Source organism: Sebastes fasciatus, chromosome 11 (assembly GCF_043250625.1).
Source record: "Sebastes fasciatus isolate fSebFas1 chromosome 11, fSebFas1.pri, whole genome shotgun sequence".
NCBI classification, from domain to species: domain Eukaryota; kingdom Metazoa; phylum Chordata; class Actinopteri; order Perciformes; family Sebastidae; genus Sebastes; species Sebastes fasciatus.
In genome coordinates, this window is record NC_133805.1 from 13603630 (window position 1) to 13624034 (window position 20405).

The 20405-nt window shown below is 39.1% G+C and overlaps 1 protein-coding gene across 4 annotated transcripts; it reads right to left on the bottom strand.

The window, feature by feature from the left end:
- Positions 1-636: 636 nt before the first annotated feature.
- Positions 637-20192, bottom strand: LOC141776961 (dipeptidyl peptidase 9-like). 4 transcript variants are annotated; one of them, XM_074650849.1, is made up of 21 exons: positions 20017-20192; positions 15237-15327; positions 14838-15076; positions 14493-14605; positions 13914-14087; positions 12223-12394; positions 11834-11944; positions 11581-11709; positions 11417-11478; positions 11226-11326; positions 10265-10442; positions 9979-10138; positions 9779-9858; positions 8904-9056; positions 8331-8466; positions 5323-5468; positions 5063-5209; positions 4789-4941; positions 4113-4255; positions 3273-3384; positions 637-1777 (listed from the first exon to the last, which is right to left on the bottom strand). In XM_074650849.1, the coding sequence occupies exons 2-21, from the start codon at positions 15290-15292 to the stop codon at positions 1685-1687; spliced, it is 2658 nt and encodes an 885-aa protein (XP_074506950.1). In that variant the 5' UTR covers positions 15293-15327; positions 20017-20192; the 3' UTR covers positions 637-1684. The 4 variants fall into 4 exon arrangements, with proteins under 4 accessions (XP_074506950.1, XP_074506952.1, XP_074506953.1 ...); XM_074650851.1 differs by having other exon boundaries at positions 12223-12391; positions 20017-20191; XM_074650852.1 differs by lacking the exon at positions 20017-20192 and adding an exon at positions 18106-18265 and having other exon boundaries at positions 12223-12391.
- Positions 20193-20405: the final 213 nt, after the last annotated feature.

Consider the following 20405-nt stretch of genomic DNA (forward strand, 5'->3'; position numbering starts at 1 on the left):
GACAACTCGCTCGGGATCAACCTCTGTAACAGCTGATCTGATGGGAGTGTGCTCTGAACTGACTCCCTTCAGCGGATCGGTGGTGAAGCCGGTGAAAGTCACTGCCTGGCTGCCACACAGTAGGGGGATTTTAACACATGGGGACACCACTTGTTACCTGCAGAGAAAAAATGTAGAGCATAGCAGTTTAGTATCCCATATTTTCCACATTTTGTAATGTTAATTTGGGGAAATACGCTCATTCTTGATGGTTCATTCATGGTGATTTAAGGACAGCAGATTCCCATTCATTGATCTCTGTGGTGTTATCAGATACTCATCGCTCACCTATGAGGAGTACCAGATTATTAAAAGGTTACCATGGCAACAAAGGATGGGCGCAAAAGGGCCGTCAAGCATCTGCTGCTTCACTTGTGCAAGGAGTGCTTGAAAGCCCTCGTTGTTGCAGCAGCGGTGGAGCTTTGGTCACGTGCTGCTGGTGTGAATAGGAGGACAGGAGGTGAAGGGTATAATTAAGGGGTTAGAGTGGAATATCAATATAAGGAAACACATTTCCTAATAAAAGAGCCTGCAAAACATGAAACAGAACATGTACTTGTAACTGCGTGAATAAGAAGACGGCAATGAAAGAGAGCATGTGATTGATTCATACATTTATTCATTATCATGTACAAATTTGTATTCCGGTGGTACAAAGCTGTTGTAAGACTCCAGTGCTCACCCTCCTGTTGTCTTTATTGCAGTAAAAAAAGGAAATACCAGCATGATCAAGAGTCAAGAGGTACTTTGGCAAATATAAATTATGTGTTAAGAAGGCAAGCAGACATCTCGAGCAATGTAATGTGAGGGGAGAGAACGGCGCAAAAATATCAACGAGCCGCCAGCTCACGTCAGCACTCATAAAAAAAAAAAAAAAAAAGGATAAAAATCCATAAAATATTTGATTTTAAACACGCTTAAAACAAGTGGACAGAGGTTTTCTTCCTTTCTTCATCGTTGCACAGACTGCAAGGTACGGACTCACAGTGTGTATGGATATTGCAGTTCTATGTGAGTGTTCTTGTGAGTGTGTGTGTGTGTATGAGACAAACTGTATTTTACATATGTATAGTGTGTGAGCTCATGTCTGCAAATATGCGTTATAGATTTCCGTGAAGTGTAATCCCCGTTCCTACCACTGACTCGAGTGAATAAAACAGGTGGCGCGGGGGGGGGGGGGGGGACATCACGATAACATTTGGCAAATAAAACCCATCATGGTTGCAGAGATGAGGACGTGGGTGAGCGATGAGTCAATGTGACACAGCCTGCAAATATTTCTCCTCGTCTTTGTTCAGCTTTTCAGGGTGAGACACCATATCTCTGTGCTCGTAAACCATACCCCAGACTGTACACAGTGAGAGAGGGAGGGCATGGAGCAGACAGAGCGAGCAAGTGGGTAACAGAACAAGAGACAGAGAGAGCGAAAGAGGGAAGTATAGTGGAGAAGTTGGGTGACTAATTCGTAGGAGAGAGTGGCTGCAAAGTGTCTTGACAGTCTCTCGATGTTGAAGGGTGAACAGTTGGAGACGAGGGTCGGGGGGGGGGGTAGAGAGGTCAGGGAGAGTAAAGATAGGTGGGTGAGCTGGAGAGGGTAAAGGAGGACAGAGGAAACTAGGCGTCACTTCTCCCCGGTCGTCTCATTTCAGAGGTATTGTTGTAGAAAGTGCAGCAGCATTATCTCGTAGTGCTCTCCAGACTCAGGGCAGCGAATACTGTGTCGCTCGTTGGGGTATACCTGGAAAGATAATAAAAACAAATTATAGACTGATGTGTGCGTCATGTATATATCCTGTAAAATCTGCCACAAGTGTCAATTACATGAACTCAAGTAACTTTTTTGAGTAAATTGTACTTGTCAGAGTAGTTTTAAAGCAGTTTTATTATTCCTCGAGTAGATTGTTAGAGAAAAAATCTTTACTTTTACTCTGTTACATTTGGAAACATTCATCGTGCTACTTTTATTTATTTATTATTTTATGCATTAATGATCTGTTAAGAGGCAGGTGGTCAGCTGGTCCCAGGTCTGCTGGTTATCCTACTGCAACGACGCCTCCGCATGTCTCCGTTCTAAGCAGCGCGGCTGAAGCTGCAGCAGGCATCATTAACATCATTTACATTTAACATCATATTTTGTGATCACACTTGAGAGATACGGACTGGGAATATTATCTGGTATATATGTGGCAGGTTATCCAATCAGGAGATGATGACTTGTCATTTCATCACAAATAAATACAGGTGTATGTTCTTCTTTAACTTGACCTGAGGAAGACCACCTGTGGTTGAAATAATGCTAGACATGTCATATCCACATCAAATTAAAAGACTTGAGGGGAAAAGACGATAGCATGCCAGTGTTTTTTAAATTTCTTATATTTAAGTTACTCGCTACTCAAGTACCTTTTTCTCAGTAAATACTTCTGTACTCTTACTCAAGTAATTATTTTGATGAGTACTTTTACTTCTACTTGAGTACTTTTTTTGCAAAGTAACTGTACTTTTACGTTAGCACAGTTTTCTGCAACTCTGCCCACCACTGTTTGTAACCTTTTAACATTGAATTCTATATATTTTTCTTTCTCTATTTCCTGGAGATGTGATTGCCATCTTGTTATGTGTTTTGTTTTTCCTGGCTGTTTGCTGACCAGCAGGTGATAATCATTTAAATTGACTACTGCCTCCTTTTCTCTCTCACACTTGCCTGAGGAAGATCTTACAGATCAAAATGTTTCCATAAAAAGAGAAAAAAAAATAAAAAAAATATTTATTTGGTGCCTAACAGACCTCCTTTGTGTCCTGCAGTCATATATAACCCTGAAATTGACTCATGTGCTGTATTTTACTACCATTAAATATTAGAGTGGTCTAAACCATTATACCAAATACATTTGCTGTTGGTTTTGTGCATTTTTGTACTGCAGACTCAGAGATCACAATGATTTATTACACGGCCTGGTTGAATACTCGATTCTGATTAGTCAATCACAGGACCATTTTTGTGTCAGATTATTGATTTCTTAAGAAGTAGCCATTAAATAAGCGGGATAATGTACAGGGAGCCGGTCATTGTTGTGAAAGAAACCCTTTCACACTGTCGGAGGTTTCTTTCACAACAATGACCGGCTCGCTGTACATTATCTCTTACATGTTATGTAAATTATGTCAACCTAGTATGGAGAGATTTCATATGGCAACTTTACAACTTAAGTGGGTGTAATTGTGACGCTAACCTGAAGCTGATAGGGCTTCCCAGCACGGATTATCTGTGACACTAGGAAATTGGTGTGAAAAAAGTGCACGTTCTCGTCTAGAAATCCATGGAGAATCAGCAAACGGTTGGGCCTGGAATGACAAGGATTACATGGTTACAATATGATATTCTTCCATATAGTTGTAAGACAGGCAAAAACACACATTGCTCGAAAGCGAAAGACTCCTTCGTGATTTAAAACAGGAAAAGTCTTCATGGATTCAAAGAATTTTGAATTTTGAGGTGAAATGCTGCAGGGCTTCATTAACTGCATCCAAGAGAAGTGCTCCAACATGCCGTTTGTCAGACCCTCAGGGTTTCCTCAGTGCCTAAAAACTGAGGCTTACTGGCACTTAGCCTGTCACTTCAAATCTTAATTTCACCTTTCTAGATTTTAATAACTACTGCTATAAAACTAAGTAGTTAAGTTGCAATGGAAAGAACATATCACCAACGTGTACATACCTGAAAGGGCTTAAACAAAATACTAGCCACACAGGCATGGAGACATTTTCTTAAAGCATTGCTTTCAGTTCAAAAGGTTCAGTTCATAAGTCACATTTTAGGTCAAGGATCAGAATGACACAAATATTTGGTGAAAATCCCCATGTGTAAAACAGAAAGCCTAAATTGTCAATTACGCAGTCAGGGACTTTCAAAGAATATAAAGCCTGACTTGACAGGAAATAGGTGTCATCATGGAACATGAATATCTATGCAATTACACGGGACATGCAGTATGGTTCAATTTCAATAGCATCTGAAATATTTTGACGTTTCAAGCACTAAACTCAAAAAGTGTATAAGTGTGTGTACTGACTCGCTGGGCAGCTTGTCCACGTGCAGCGCCACGGATCCTTCCTCGTAGCCCTGCTGGTTGTTCTCAGGCACATCCATGTAACGCTCTGTGTAGCCCGTGTCGTACGCCATCCACACAGTCACCGGGGCGCCCGCAATAGCCAACTGGCAGGGAAGCACAATGTAGTCAGATGGAGAAGAATGTACAATAAATAATAATAAAAAAATGATTTTACTGTGGAAAAGTGTCATTTAGCACAGAGAGAAACTAAAAAATAAGGTACAGGAGGAAGGTGATGGCTTAGATTTACTGTGTAATTCTCAGTATATTCTGATGTTATGGCTCAGTTGGATATACATTTGGTAAATGGTACAAAAATGAAGCTTTCAATCCCTCTAGCACAGGATGCACCTGCAGAAATCCTAACTGAATGACGGTTATTAGCCAGCACATTGTACAACACAGACACCCTGTGGATGTAAGCTGCAACTACATCACAAGTTCAGCGTGTACTTCAGGAATTAAGCAATTAAATCAGTTTGAAGTGAATTACATAGTGGTACAAGCCATCACTATGGTAGGCTTTCTTATTTCCTCCTCAACAGCAGAGAGAATACTGACTGGTAGAGTGTGTGAGTGTGTGAGTGTGTGGTTGAAGGATAAAAGAAGAGCTGAAGAACAAAAAAAGCCTCCTAACCTTGAAGATATTGGGTCGCTGGATGAGGCCCATGAGGGAGAGGAAACCGCCGTAGGACCAGCCGTGAATGGCGACACGGCTCAGGTCCACAAAGTTAAACTTCTCCGACACATACTGCAGCCCCTCCACCTGGTCTTCAATTTCCACCTGACCCTGGAGAGACAAATGCAAATTACGAGTGTTATTTAACCTGCCATTTTATGGCATTCAATCATGTTAAATTAAAATGATGTTCACCGACTGAATTAATTCAGTTATCTGACTCTTACTTTACCATTTTGTTTTTCAGTGCTCCTTCAAATTCGAGGCCCCGCTGACAGGAACCCCTCCCATCAATGACGACCACGGCATAGCCTAGAGAGGCCAGCGTGTTCAGACGGAGGTACTTCATCCCCTTGAAAGAGTTGTTCACCAGCTGCACCTGAATACACACACAAAATGTATTAATTTACACAGTAATACAGGTTTAAAGTAACATTTTGTGAACACAATTACATCACAGACCCAGATTAAACTGAATATATATCCACGTACCTGTGGGCCTCCATACACAAAGAGAACGGTCGGGTGTTTCCTGCCAGGTGTCAGGTTGTGAGGCTTGTATACCATCCCGTGAAGCTGGAAGCCCGACTTCCCCGGAAAGTCAAAAATCTCAGGCGGATTATAATCTCCCGGGCAACCTGGAAGACATGTTAACACATGTGGTCATTAGGTTAGCATGTTTCAAAACTATCAGGGATTGTGGGTCAACTCCTAGTGGAACTTGAAAGCAACGGGTCTGCAAAACTACACACTAAAGCTCGCAAATTGTATTAAAAGTGCAGAGGATTGTATTTAGTAAAAAAAACACTAGTATTTATACAGCACAAATACACAACCCAAATAACAGATTTGGCATTAGATTGTGATGATTGTGTTAATGGTACTCTGGAACCAATACTGCAATATGTCATTTTGCAGTACTGGGGTTAGTGAAGGTTTAGTTTTCCTTTACAGCAGATATTTAATGGGTAGTTAATGGATATGGGGGGGAAACCCTGTCTAACGCCGGGGCCACACAGCGCGCATCATGCTCGCGTGACGGCAACGTCGCGTGTTGTTTTTTATTTCGGCGTCCATGTTAACAGGTTAGAGTGGACACACTGCCCGCATGAGATGCACGTCAGACGCACGTCAGACGTGCGTCTATTTTATAGAATAGAAGGCTCGCCTATTTTTCACGCTTGCCGCTTACCTCTCGGCTGCGTCTCCCAGCAGCAACAGACAGTGAAGGTGATCTATTGACAGTATATGAGCAAGATTACTACAGTTTCCATGTCTAGACATCTGTAGAATATGTCACTGACCATCAATATTTTACACTTCCTATCTAGATTTCAAAATAAAAGTCCTCTAGCGTTTTTAGTGCACAGAATCATTCATTCATTAACACAATGCTTTTATTCTGAAATACTCTAAATAAAGCAGTTGTCTGCTTGCAGGTTTCCATCAAGTTAATATAGTACAGGCTTTTAATTATGTAAACACTGTAGTAGTCATAGCAGAAACCCTACATATGCTATACATATAATAGACTGGGTTAATAGGTTATAAGAACATCAGGTGATAGTTGGCAGTATTTTTCCGATGCTCTCTCTCTCTCTCTCTCTCTCTCTCTCTCTCGCTCTCTCTCTCTCGCTCTCTCGCTCTCTCGCTCTCTCTCTCTCTCTCTCTCTCTCTCTCAACAAACACCACGTAACTTTATTGTTCTTTCTTTTAGAGGTGTTATTTAATTTTTTTAAAGATATTTAATAATAATTTTCGTTTTCTAAAGGTTAACAAATAACGAAACTGTTTATTTTGCTTTGTTTTATAATAATAAAAAAAACCCACTTTACTTATATTTATCATTCTGAAATACTTCAGGTGTTTTTCTCCATCAAGGCGCAGTTCAGCAACAAGGTGGTGAAAAGCTCCAAGTTGCCTGAGATGTCGGAACATCAGCATTTATAATGTAAATTGCTGTCCCGCCCCAGATGTAAATTAAGTCGTTTTCGATAAAAGCCGCAACCTGGAATGCTGTAGAACAGGAACCCGAAACCCCCTGGAAATGTTGTTTAAAACTGTGCCAGTCAAAGTGAAGAGGGATTGCTGTAGGCTCTCTCTTACTACTAATGTATTTATTTATTTTTTTGTATTAATATATAGCCCACAGAAATCCCTCTTCACTGTCAATGAAGAGGGATTTATATATATATATATATATATATATATATATATATATATATATATATATATATATAGCCCATAGAAATCCCTCCTCATTGTCAGTGAAGAGGGATTTATATATATATAAATCCCTCTTCACTGACAGAAAAGAGGGATTTATATGGGCTATATATTAATATTTATGTATGAATTTATTTGCTTGTTTTTAATAATATTTACAAATTACCACACAGTTCTTACCCTTTTTTGTCTTAAATAAATATAAATCACATTTATTATGAAGTTAAATGGCCATTAAAAGGCAAACTCTATGTAGAAAGAAAGGGCTGTCAGCAACAGCAAAAACACAGCTGACAGGTAGCTCCGGGACGCTCCCGAGACGTGGGTAACTCGCGTCTAGTGTGAACACCCTAGGTGGGCATGACGCGGCCACGACGTGACGCTGCCGTCACGCGAGCATGATGCGCGCTGTGTGGCCCCGGCGTAAGGGTGGCAGTTATTCTGTGGCCCCTACACTTCTACCACAGGGTTCCTACAGCTTAAGACAAGAACGATTTAAGACTTTTTAAAGGCTTTTTTTAATGCCAGTCAGAATGAAATATAAGACCAACATTACAATAACCAAATTGTAAGAAAAAAAAAGACGAATTACTTTGGGTTGATTCTTATCGTGCCTAATTGGAAAAACCTTCCATAAAAAATACACCGTTCCTTGCAAAAATTGCCTGGTACCTGTTGCAGCAATGCTGCAAAATCTTGGTTGAATAGCCAATTTTCATTGAAATTTCACTTCCCCATGTCGTCGCTAGCTAGTATATCCTGACCTGCGTGACGTTCAGTTTCACAGTTTTCACAATTTTTCAGACAAAAGACTTTTGAAGACTTATTTTTAGATTAATGAATCCAATGCCTTTTAAGACTTTTTAAGGATCCGTGGGAACCCTGTACCAAAGCAGAAACATTCTTTAAACAAGACAGTAACGAATTGCCTCGTCACTCCTGGTACTTTTAATGAATCTTTAACGACAATCAACTCTGACACAAATCGCTCATGATGACCAAAATGTGTTTGAGCACCACATTGCTCAAACGCCGCTGTGGATCGAACTGGCTGTCCTTGATCTAATCAACGCCAGACCTCAACTTTCCCCTACAGACTCGGCTCTATTGATTGTTCCAAAAATAAAACCACAGATAGTTGGGCAACCTTCAAACTTGGCCACGCTGCTCTCCAATAAAAACTTAGCGAGCCCAATAATGTAAGCACTAACTCTGCATATTGAATTAATCAGGAAACTGCTGTATGGTGGTTGGTTGCATCACATCCTGTTTACCTGGTGATTCCATCATGCTGGCCCAGAACTCAGGTACCATGTGTAGCGGGTCACCTTCTGAGCTGGTCAGTTTGTAGACGTGAACACATGGAGGCGTGCTCACGTTACTGTAGTGGCTGACGAAAAAGTCAAAGTTCTGCAGAATGAGAGAACAGAGAGGTGCAAAAGATAATAAATATAAAGAATTATGTACTAAATAGAACTGACAATGCAGGAACGGAAAGGCTGATGGAGGAGGGGATGCAATTGAAATGCTACACCGCATACTACAAGGATCTGTGTTGAAAAGCCCAACATGAGCTACTGTCGGTGCAAAATACTGCTAACAGCCAGAGAACATTTATCCCATAAACTGCAGACTACCCAAAGGATTCCTGGCTTTGACAGCTTTCCTCAGGTTTCAAAAGATAATTTAGCTTTCATTGTTCTTAAAGGGTAACTTCAATATTTTTTAACCTGGACCCTATATTCCCATGTTTTTATGTCTAACTGACTAATGGGGACAACAATGTTTGAAATTGGTCCAGTATTGAGGGAGAGCACTGTAACCACCAGCCGCTAGACAGGTCTTACCTGACTAACAGAGCAGCTATGAGAGAATCCAGGCTTGGTTAGTCTGACCACATCTCCAGGTGAGTCATAGCTGACCACGTAGAGGTGGTGCTCCAGAGGAGTGTCTCTGGTGCCCTGGAAGTACACCAGCTTTGATGCCTCGTTCACCCAGATCTAACAAAAAAAGAAACATGAAAGGAAAAAGACAATAGCAGTGAGGCCGAGGCATGATACTGTGAGGTACTATAAAGAGATGATGGAGCCACTAAAATATCTTCATATCAGCTGTATTACTTATGTGTTACTGCAGCTCAGCACACTGGATTTAAATGATTTTGTTCAAGGTTAACTTGGTGTCTTTCAGTTTGAAGTGTTTGAGGGTGTTCAGATCCAAACTGGATGAGCAATGTATCATTTTTAGGACTTTTTTTATACATAGTACCCCTATTTTAGGACAATAGAGCTCAACACTGAGGTTCCGGTAGTGATACAATGTTTTTTTGCTCTGAACCAAATGTTTTATGGTCACGATTCATCTCGTAGCTGGTTGGCTTGATTCCATGCTTAAAACTCTTCATATAAGGATTTTCTAAAATGTCAGTGGAGTAAATGAACGGGAAATTCACTTCTGGAACCAGAGCCGTTCAAAGAGTGTTGAGCTCTGTGCAGCAGCACAATGATCCTGAGCACAAGTCCTTCATCAGATGTAGATGTAAACACCCTCAAATTAAAGCTATTAGTCAGGACCTTAAGCCCTTAAGTCAATGAGTTGGATTACAGAGTCACAATATATGCAACCGTCCAAATACTTTCTGAATGCACTCTAAACACCTGCATCTTTTATAGGTGTGAATCTACTGTATATCTATATTCAACACTGACGGACTTTGTCTAACCTTGGAACCATGTCTTGCCAGCACTTCCCATTCTCCACTGGTCAATGTAACCTCCTCTTTGATTGCACATTTGAAGTCTCCTGCAGAAAACAGATAACAGAATCAACAAGCTCCTCGACATGCCGAACACTCTGACGTAAACTGTGATTATCTGATAGCATCATTTTAAATAGACGCAGAAGCATCTCCTAGTGTCTTACTCTCTGTGTTTTGGTGGTCCTCCGTCCAATGGTAGCAGCCCGGTTGTAACAGGGATGTGGTTTTATACAGATGGCTGAAACCTGTTTTAGACTCATTTACCCAAATGAAAGTAAACTCATCTTCTGTCGTTTGAATAAAGGGATAGAATATATCATGAACCTGTGAAGAGAGAAGAACAGTCGGTTACTGAACCCTTACAGCAAGTCACAACCACAACAATTAGTCCATTAGAAACAGACATTAGCTTTAAGGTAACCAAAGAGTGTACCATGTGGAAAGACCTACATTAATCCAGACGTCCGTGGTCTCTTCATAGATTATGTATGGCTGTGTGTTACTGGGCACGGCCTCCAGACTCTCCTGTCTCTGAGCTGGGTCATCTGTGACAGGGATGAAGAGGTCTGGAGGCAGCAGCACCAGCTGTAGTTTTCTCTGACTGCGGTCCAGAAGCACTGCCCAGCCACTAGGGGGACACAGAGCAGACACAACTAAAAAGAGTGCACCATCCTGGTGATCGGCACATCTGGGTGATGCAAGTTGAATGTGTGTTAGCATGTTGGATGTGTTTCCATTCACACCCCCTACAACTGTAGAGCAACAGCGACACACCGTCCTTGTCTTTTACACAACTCTCTTTCCGTTGCTAACGGGGAACCTGCAGGCGGGTCTTCCAGCTCTAGCGTTTCCTTTGCGCTCGCAATAGTGTTACTGACTCGCACACCAATCAGCTTGTTATGCTAACCTCAGCATATGTTGCTAACGACCTATGGCTAATAGTTTCAACATTACATGAATCTATATACCGTGTATTCTGCGTTCAACAGAGCGTGACCCCTGTACCGTGACAGTTCGATTACATAAACCGTTTCCCAATCTCAATTTATGTCGCAATACTAGTCCCAATAACAAGCTGTATACCTTCTGGTGGCTTATTTTAAGAATGACAACATCATTGAGTCAACGGAGTCAAAGTTTTTCTTTCTCCTCTTTAAATACAAACCAACAAACAAACAAACACCCTACACCCCCCCACACTGCATACATACAAATGCACACAACTGTACACACACACTAGAACCATACACAACAGACTGCCCTTCACTGTCAATAACACCCCCTCCCTCCACCAACATCCGTTATTTATTTTTCTCATTTTGTTAGAATTGTCAAATTTCACCTGTTTTGTCTTGCTTCACTAAATAAAACATTTTTTTAAAAATAAAAAAGTTTTGAGTGTAACACTCACTATTTGCCGTCACTCGTCCATCCTACTCTGGCGATGTATTCTGTCCCGGGAAACAAGGAGTTGAAGGGGACGACCAATTCTTTATCTTGCGTGCTCACAATCTGTTAAGTACAACCATAAACACATATTAGGAACATCTAACTATCACTTTGGAGAAGAAGAAAGACAAAAACCGGTAGTGAAAGACTTACTCTTCCTTGATGGTCTGTCTTGATCTCTGCCAGTTTAAGAGTAGCTTGGGGATTTTTGCTACCTGTAAATAAAGAAATATGTAAAATATATAGAAATAGACAATTCACAAAACATTTCACTAATCCAAGCCTGTGTGTGTGTACAGTGTATAGGCAGCACTGACCTGTTCGGGGATATCTGTATGCATCTGCTTTCCGCTCTTCCAGTGCTGGAGATGGAACATGAATAATCTCTACTTCCGTCTCATCCACCTCTTCATACAGCAGGTACACTGTTTTACCTCCATTAGCGTCTGATAGGGGGAGAAAAAAATATTAATTTGAGGCAAGTGTATACATAAAATAGTGTATGCAAACTCAGAAATAACTAATATTACAGAGGGAGGTAAAACTTGTAATGTAAGGCATAACAAATACCTTCCACTGCTGAGGGACTCCACCAGTAACCAGTGAAACGGTCAAACTCTTCTTGGATGACAAATGTTGCTACACCTGCAGACTTGGGGTCCTCCTTAACATTATCCACACCTGGAAAAAAATTTAATATGTTAGGAAAAAAGCTTACATCCATGTAGTATTATTGGTATAATGCTAAACATACAGATGATATAATAGTGTGCACTTTCCTCTGAAAAGATAAGATAGAATAAGGCATCTCAGTGTTATTTACTTCCCATGTTGTAGTACGAGATGAAAATACAAGGAAAATTGAAATTATCTAGTATCAAAATTAATTAAATATGTTTTTTTCACAGTTCTATTGTAAATTAAAGAGGATATTTGAAGACATTTTATTGCATTCGGACCTTTGTGGCAGAAAGTGAGTCTCCTCTCCTCGCCAGTCTTAATGTGGGCTATCCACAGGTCGTTATTGTTGATGAAGGCTATGAAGTCGGGGTCTCCGGGGCAGATCTTGGGGTCCATGCGGGTCCCTGAGCACTGGGTCTTGATCTCCACAGGCTTTACAGGAGCAGACTGCTAAAACCAACATACACAGTCTTAGTCCAAGGCAGACAGAGGAGTGACTTTTGGATGAAAAGATATAGCAGATAACTGTTTGATGCAAGCATTGTCTTAAATGAAAAGATTCATAGATAGTTCACATAATAGTTGTGTTCTTGAAATATAAAACCAAATGACAGCTATAAGTACAAATCGACAGACATGTTCACTTTTCAAAGTATCAGCTCCTCCCATCTCTTTTCAACAACCTTACTTGCATATAAACGCATGCTATGCACACAAAGATATTCAAGATGTGAAAACAACAAGATTAATATGTAAAAGCTATTTTTAATCCAGTTTGTTCACTCAAATTGTATCTCTTCGAACCAATGAAGAGGATGAGGTACAACCAACGCACATCCGTTAAACTCTGAATCAAATACAGAGTAATATTTAGGGGTAGCACATTAGAACTCACCCTGCCTGCTTGAGAAAAAAATTACAAAACGGTGGAAAAATGCAAATGGGGTCATATTTGAAGATGCACTCAAAACAATCTTGAGCTGTATCCCAGATTCAAACCAAATGCAAACAGTGGACCACTAATATCACTAACAGTGACAAACAGAAACAAAACTAAATGTTTGCCACACACTATAGGTTAATAGATTGCCACAAAACGTATTCTGTATCTCTGTGACAGCCTTAAAAAACATTTCATCATGTGCTTCTTGGAGCTATGGTTTATAGCAGAGCTGTCATTTGTATCCAAGGCCAATGCACAAAGATCAACAACCTGGTGTAAAAACCACAAAGCCCTGATCAATAGAAAAAGTGATATGGTCTTTTAATCTTCTTTCATCCCATGACATCGGTTGCATTGCATGGTGAGCATGATGCCACTAGCACATCAGTAGTAATATAGATTATTATTATTATAAATACAAAATAATCATTAATTGATTCACAGCAGCAGCACATCTCTACCTAACAGATGCTTAATAACATCCTTCCTGTTTTTGAATTGCTGTTGACTGCTTACAAGGTGCTCTGTATGATATCCAGAGCATTAATATAGCAGCAAACAACTATTTGCTATGCAAAGATATAGAGGAGTAGTGTCTACCTGAGCAGAGAATGAAGTCGCTCTATCCATCTGTGTGTGTTGTTCTGAGCTTCTTTGTGCTTTGTTGACATCACCAAGCCAGCCACGCGTGCCTTTTTAGGTACATGTGAGCATGTCCTCGGTTTGTGAATGAGTATTTAGATTAGATCCTGGTGGACAGGTTGGTACCTTGTATGGCAGTCTCTGTCATCAGTGTCTGAATGCGTGTGTGAATGGGTGAATGCTGACATGTAGTGTAAAGCTCTATGAGTGGTCGGAAGACTAGAAAAGCGCTATATAGATGCAAGTCCATTTACCATTAACACACACCACACAGCTGCACTGTGGAATTTTGTACTTGCAGACTTTTACCGTGTTCTGAATTAAATATGTCCTCCTAGAATCTAAGAGCTCCAAATTAAAGACAAAAAACAGCAGTGTACTCACGATGAAGCCATTGCTGCCTCCATCCTGACAGTAGAAGAGGCTATTGCTGGCCTGAAAGAGGAACAGGCCCGTCTGGGCGTGATAGTCATAGGAGGTGATACCAAAGGCTCCGAGACGTTTACGCTCTCTCAGCAACTCCTCCTCTCGAGAGTAGGCCCCCTGGTGCGGTGTAGCCTTAAGGATACAACAGGAAATCCGATGCACAATATTAGAATAAGGAAGTGTTTTTTATATACGAGTTTGCGCGGTATATACGTTTTAGTGTGCTAGTATATACAGTATCATCACTATGAAATATATCTGACAGAACCACATTCAACTGACCTATCCCCCCGATCAAATAACCGTACAATGGAGTGCAAGCATTCTTCTCATAGTTAATACCATGGATGCTTAATCTTTCCAGTTTCAGAACATATCTCGGGTTTCTAAAGCCAACGATACTACCACACCTTCAAGGACTGCTTATCTCAAAGTGACACTTGCTTTAAAGAAAAGAAAAAAAAACTACTGTGAGACACATCCCGCTATGCTGTTTGGTACTGGCACTGCAGGAACGGGAAGAGAGGGGGAATTCACCTGGAAGTGATCCAGCATCTGTTTCCATGACAACACTAAGAGGGCCTCTTTCCGGATCTTCTTGGGGATTTCTGAGTAGAGTAATGAGTTCTCTCTGCTTCCATAAGGCATTCCTGGTAAGCACATAGACAAGGCAATTTCAACAACAACAAATAAAAAAGCTTGTGCTAACTGGAAAAGGAGAAATTTGACACAGTGATTGTTTTACTATCATGAGGCAATCATATTCTGCAGGAAGAAAACATGACTGAGGTCTAGTGTAAGGAGTACAAAGGAGTGGTATGCAGAAACTACATATCATAAACTGATGCAGGGGGCCGCATCAGCAAGCATAAATCAGCTTACCGAGGTAGTACAAGCGGTGAGAGTGAGGCCCATTTTCATCCTTCTTCTGCACGAACTGGAAGTCATGGGGAGCCTTGTTGGCGATCATGCCTGAGTACTTCCTGCTACAGTGGATAATATCACGGAGGCCCTCCCAAGAGTATTTCTCCACAAAGAACTGAGATGGGACGTCCTCCATCTCCACCACCTCTGTGCTGTCCGAAAGGCCGTCCACAGCCGTCATGCTCACTGTCACACAGCTGGATGTTGACATAAGAAAGAAATGGTAAGAGGTGCAGAAACCCAGACACACCTGCACTTATGCATTCCTTTAATAGAATCGGTTAAATTGTTTATTCATCCATTTTCCTAAGCATCACAAGTAGATAAAGGAGATATAACATTAACCTTATACTGTACCTTTTCCAGATACCCTCTTTATTGTCACAGAGTTTTACCTTCTTGACTCTATGCATTCACCGGTCAACACACCTCACTCCGATTCTGCAACCTATGAACAAAGTATAGAACTAAGCTCATTCAAAATAGACTATAACAAATAGAGTTAACAGGGGTACTATCTAGGTATGATTATGAATATACTTTTGTCTGCGCCAGTCTCCTTTCTTGACTGATAAGACATTCATGACTAGGGCTGTGTATTGGCAAGAATCTGGCAATACGTATCATGATACAGGGGCAATGATTCAATATATTGTGATATATTGCAATACTGTAAGCAAGGAAATATATTGCAATTTTTTTAATTATTTTTTTAGGAAAACTGTCATAATATAAAGAACACACCATAAATAAACCATTTTAGAATATGCAAAAATGAAACATTTATACTGCATGCAAATAACTGCACAGTTTTTGCCCTAAACTGCATGTGATTATCATAAAAGCTGTAAAGGGGAGACTCGTGGGCACCCATAGAACCCATTTTCATACACATATCTTGAGATCAGAGATCAAGGGACGCCTGTGAAAATCACAATGCCAGTTTTTCCTCGCCAAAATTTAGCGTAACTTTGGAGCATTATTTAGACAAGCTAGTATGTCATGCTTGGTACCAATGGATTCCTTGGGTTTTCTAGATAGCATCTAGTCATATGATGCCAGTAACTTCACTCTAGCTTTAAAACTGAGCCCGCTACAACCTCCAAAAGATCAAATAGCGGATGGGCCCAATGGAAGGCGGTTGGATTTTTAAGACGTTAATTTAAAATCATCACTGTTTTGGAAAATCAATACAGTATCACACAACATAATATTGCGATACTCTTCTTACACCCCTATTCATGACTGTGGGATAGTTTTACAGTTGTTCTGTATCAGTCTTCAGACTACAACACTATGTACCTCAAGGAGAAGAGGAAACATATAAATCATTCATGAAGACTTTAAAGTATATTGACTCAAAAACATGGAGCCATATAGCCATAGTACAGGGAATACCCCACATTCCTTCCTTTATCCTTCTGTGTTGGGTAAGAGATTAGTATGAGCAAGCAGCAGTGGGGAAAAAACATATATTCTCTAAATAACTGTGCCTTTCTTATGTTAGTGTTAGGAAGTTTTGGCAGACTGGTCTGACACTGTGGTGTTTAAGAAACACAGAGCTCACAACAAATACACCATACAGCATAATACCTCTACCCAGGAAATGAAATTAGCACCTGTCACCTGCCAAATACAGGGTAAATGTTGGCTGTGGCAGGTAGAAATGTCAGGTCACCTGCCACCATGGGTGATATGTTTCCTTATATTACGAAATATCATTTTAAAAAGCAATTCCTAAGTTTAAAATAGTCAGGGATTAAAGTTGCATGATATATTCCATATTTATACTGTCTGGTAATGATTCAATGTTTACAATTCTAAAGCATTCTACCTAGATTTCAGAAGAGGCAGACAAAAACATTTAGTGGCCGGTAGAAATGTCCAGTGACCTGCCACAGTGGTAGGTGAGGAAAAAAATTAAATTCAGACCCTGCCTCTACCTGCTAAAGAGTCATTTCAACAATAACCAGTATCACAGGTTAAGCTGTCACCTGGTACCTACTGGGGATATTTGTATGAGGAGTGGACTGAGCGAAGTGTATTTATGAATGGAGATTAACCAAAATGTAGACTACTTGTACAAGAAGATCGTCTTATACTGGTTGTATTCCGCTAAAAATCCTCCCCTGAACATTAATCTTTAACTTAACGTGGCCTCAGTGGTATGATGTAAAATATATTTAAGGATATTTAAATCAATATTCTCCTCACAAACACTAACCATACACTTCCACGCAACACACACACACTTGTCTTTTTTTTTATATATTTACTGTATTGTTATTGTTGTTATTATATATATATATATATATATTGTCCTAATTGTTTGTTATCACTATTATGTAGTCATATTATTTCTTTATATTAATCTTGTCTCTGGGTGGAGGCTTTAGATAAGCCCAGTGTTTGTTTTTTTTGCCTCTTCCTGCACTGTATATTAATCAATTATTTGTTATGTTGTATAGTCTTAAATTGTGCAAAATAAATAAACAAAATAAACAAAATATGTTAAAATTGAAAAGAATTACACTACAACTTGTACCGTTATATGGATGGAAAAGGCCCTATCTATTTTGCTCCTCAGCGGGTTACTCAATAGTCTATATAGCAATCTAATTTTAATAGTGGGGAACAAGTCAGATGAAATAAAGTAAAACACCGGTACCATTAAATGTGAACAGTTAGCGAGCCTACAATAGATCTATGTGATATATTGACTGTATTGTTATTGTTATTATATATATATCTTGTCCTAATTGTTTGTTATCACTATTATGTAGTCATATTATTTCTTTATATTAATCTTGTCTCAATAGGTGGAGGCTTCAGATAAGCCCAGTGGGTTTTTTGCCTCTTTCTGCACTGTATATTATTCATTTATTTGTTTTGTTATATAGTGTAGTCTTAAATTGTGCAAAATAAATAAACAAAATAAGTTAAAATTTAAAGAATTTACACTGCAACTTGTTCCGTTATATGGATGGAAAAGGCCCTATTTATTTTGCTCCTCAGAGGGTTACTCAATAGTCTATATAGCAATCTAATGTTAAAGAGTAGGGAACACACACAGATGAAATAAAAGTAAAACACCATTACCGTTAAATGTGAACAGTTAGCGAGCCTACAATAGATCTTTGTTCTCGGATTTCAACAACTCACTCACACCGGGAGAAACCGGCAAATTCATTTGTTAACAGTTTTAAACGGTACTAACGTTACTTACAATTGACAGTTAATGATAAAAACATAAAAGTTATTAGAAAATAGCAGTTAATAAAGCCGTGTCTATGTTTATATTGTATTAAAATATCTTTACTTAGCTACATTTTTGACATGACAGATCTCTTCTGTCATTTTCGCTGTTGAAGCTAACAACCGTTAGCTTGTTAGCTACCGTTAGCTCGCCAGCTACCTAGCTGTTAGCTACCTAGCTCGCTAGCTACCGTTAGCTTAACAAGGACTGGATGGATAAAGGAATTTGGTCGATGACTCACTTAGTTGATAGAAGTGGCTGTATCATGTCATATGATAATTTCTGTCTTAGATATCATTTAATCGTGACATATTTAAATCCATAACTAAAGCCATCCCCATCTCTATTATAAGCTTGATTTAGAGGAATTTTAACAAATCCTACTCCTATCACACCTCAACTTTTAGTTAGTGAAATCAAAATCCCAAACTAAACAATTAGAAATATGTTTAATCACATCTCATACCCTATAGTATATTACAGAAACTCAATTTTACAAATCTATCAGAAAGAAACTATTCACATGTTATGAACTAAATATCTAAAATCCCCCTTAACTCCCAAAGCAAAATAAATCCATTTTAAAATATTAAATGGAGTGTATCACCATCCATCCAGTGATTTGTTATTGGAATTGAAACCAATAACTGTGTATTTTGTGATGATACTGAAACTACTGATCATTTATCTTTTCATTGTATGTATTCTGGAGCTTTATGGCTTTATGATATACATGACTAGCTTTTCCCAAAAGTTTCTCATCTGGGAAATTTCTCTCAAAAGGACATTGTTTATGGACGTATTGTCATAGACAATAACAAAGATGACTTTCTGGTGAATAACATTCTTATTCTTGGAAAATTTTATTTGCACAAATCCAAGTATATGAAAGTGAAATCTATAGGTTTAATGTGTTTCATTCTGAGTTTATTTCTTACATAAAAGCACTTAAAGTCATGAAAAACAAAAATGCATTGAAACTTCTTAGTATAATAGAAGAATATGAATTACAGGTATACAGCCCTATAGCCCTTAATTTAATTTATTATTATTATTATTAATATGAATTACAGGTATACAGCCCTATAGCCCTCAATTTTATTTATTATTATTATTAATATGAATTACAGGTACAGCCCCATGGCCCTTAGTTTAATTTATTATTATTATTATTATTATTATTAATATGAATTACAGATACAGCCCTATAGCCTTTAGTTTAATTTATTATTATTATTATTATTATTAATATGAATTACAGGTACAGCCCTATAGCCTTTAGTTTAATTTATTATTATTATTATTATTATTATTAATAATATGAATTACAGGTACAGCCCTATAGCCTTTAGTTTAATTTATTATTATTATTAATATGAATTACAGGTAAATAGGCCTTAATTTAATTTATTATTTTCATGTATAATTTTACATATTGTATTTGTTCTTGTTCTGTATGCACCTTGTCCTTTTACTTGAATGCAATGATCTATGAGCCATGTTGTTTGTAAATTTGAATTTGTTTAATACAATTTAAAAAATATATATAAAGGAAAAGCTACCTTTAGCTTGCTACCTAGCCGTTAGCTATCGTTAGCTTGCTACCTAGCCGTTAGCTATCGTTAGCTTAATACCTAGCTTAGAAGCTAGCGAGCCGTTAGCTACCATTAGCTTGCTACCTAGCTCAGAAGCTAGCGAGCCGTTAGCTACCGTTAGCTTGCTACCTAGCTCAGAAGCTAGCGAGCCGTTAGCTACCGTTAGCTTGCTACCTAGCTCAGAAGCTAGCGAGCCGTTAACTACCGCTGGCTGTTTTTTCTGTGACAACACGCTTTTGTCGACCGTCTCTACGGGAACAAGCTTAAATTTAAGAAGACTACTTACCAATTGGGCCACTGTTTTTCTTTAACCAAGTTGTAGGTTTTTATTAGCTTGGTGACAATAAACAGATTGTGCAACTGCTAGAGGTTGTATCCATGGCCCACAGCGGCCACACACAAACATGTAACGCTAGCTTCACTTCCAGTTGGTGGAAGAGGAGGAACCTTAGAAGCCCCCGGGAGGAGTACAACACCGGTACTCTTTCAGGGTCGCACTGCCCGCTCTGAGGAGGCGTCAGTGATGGTCAGTGCTGCGCGGCATGTGGCAGGACTGTTCATTATCTAGTTATTTATTTTAACCATTTATTATATGTATATATATATTATAGTAATATATTTATTATATATTACCATTTAACATGTAAAAATCCACCCAGATTAACCTTTGACTAA

Coding starts and splice junctions, on each gene's coding strand:
- LOC141776961 (XM_074650849.1), bottom strand. CDS start 15,292: ATGCATAGAGTCAAGAAGGTAAAACTCTGTGACAATAAAGAGGGTATC. Junction 15,077..15,236: donor AAAGAGGGTATCTGGAAAAG/GTACAGTATAAG, acceptor GTCAACATCCAG/CTGTGTGACAGTGAGCATGA. Junction 8,467..8,903: donor ATAGCTGCTCTGTTAGTCAG/GTAAGACCTGTC, acceptor CTCATTCTGCAG/AACTTTGACTTTTTCGTCAG.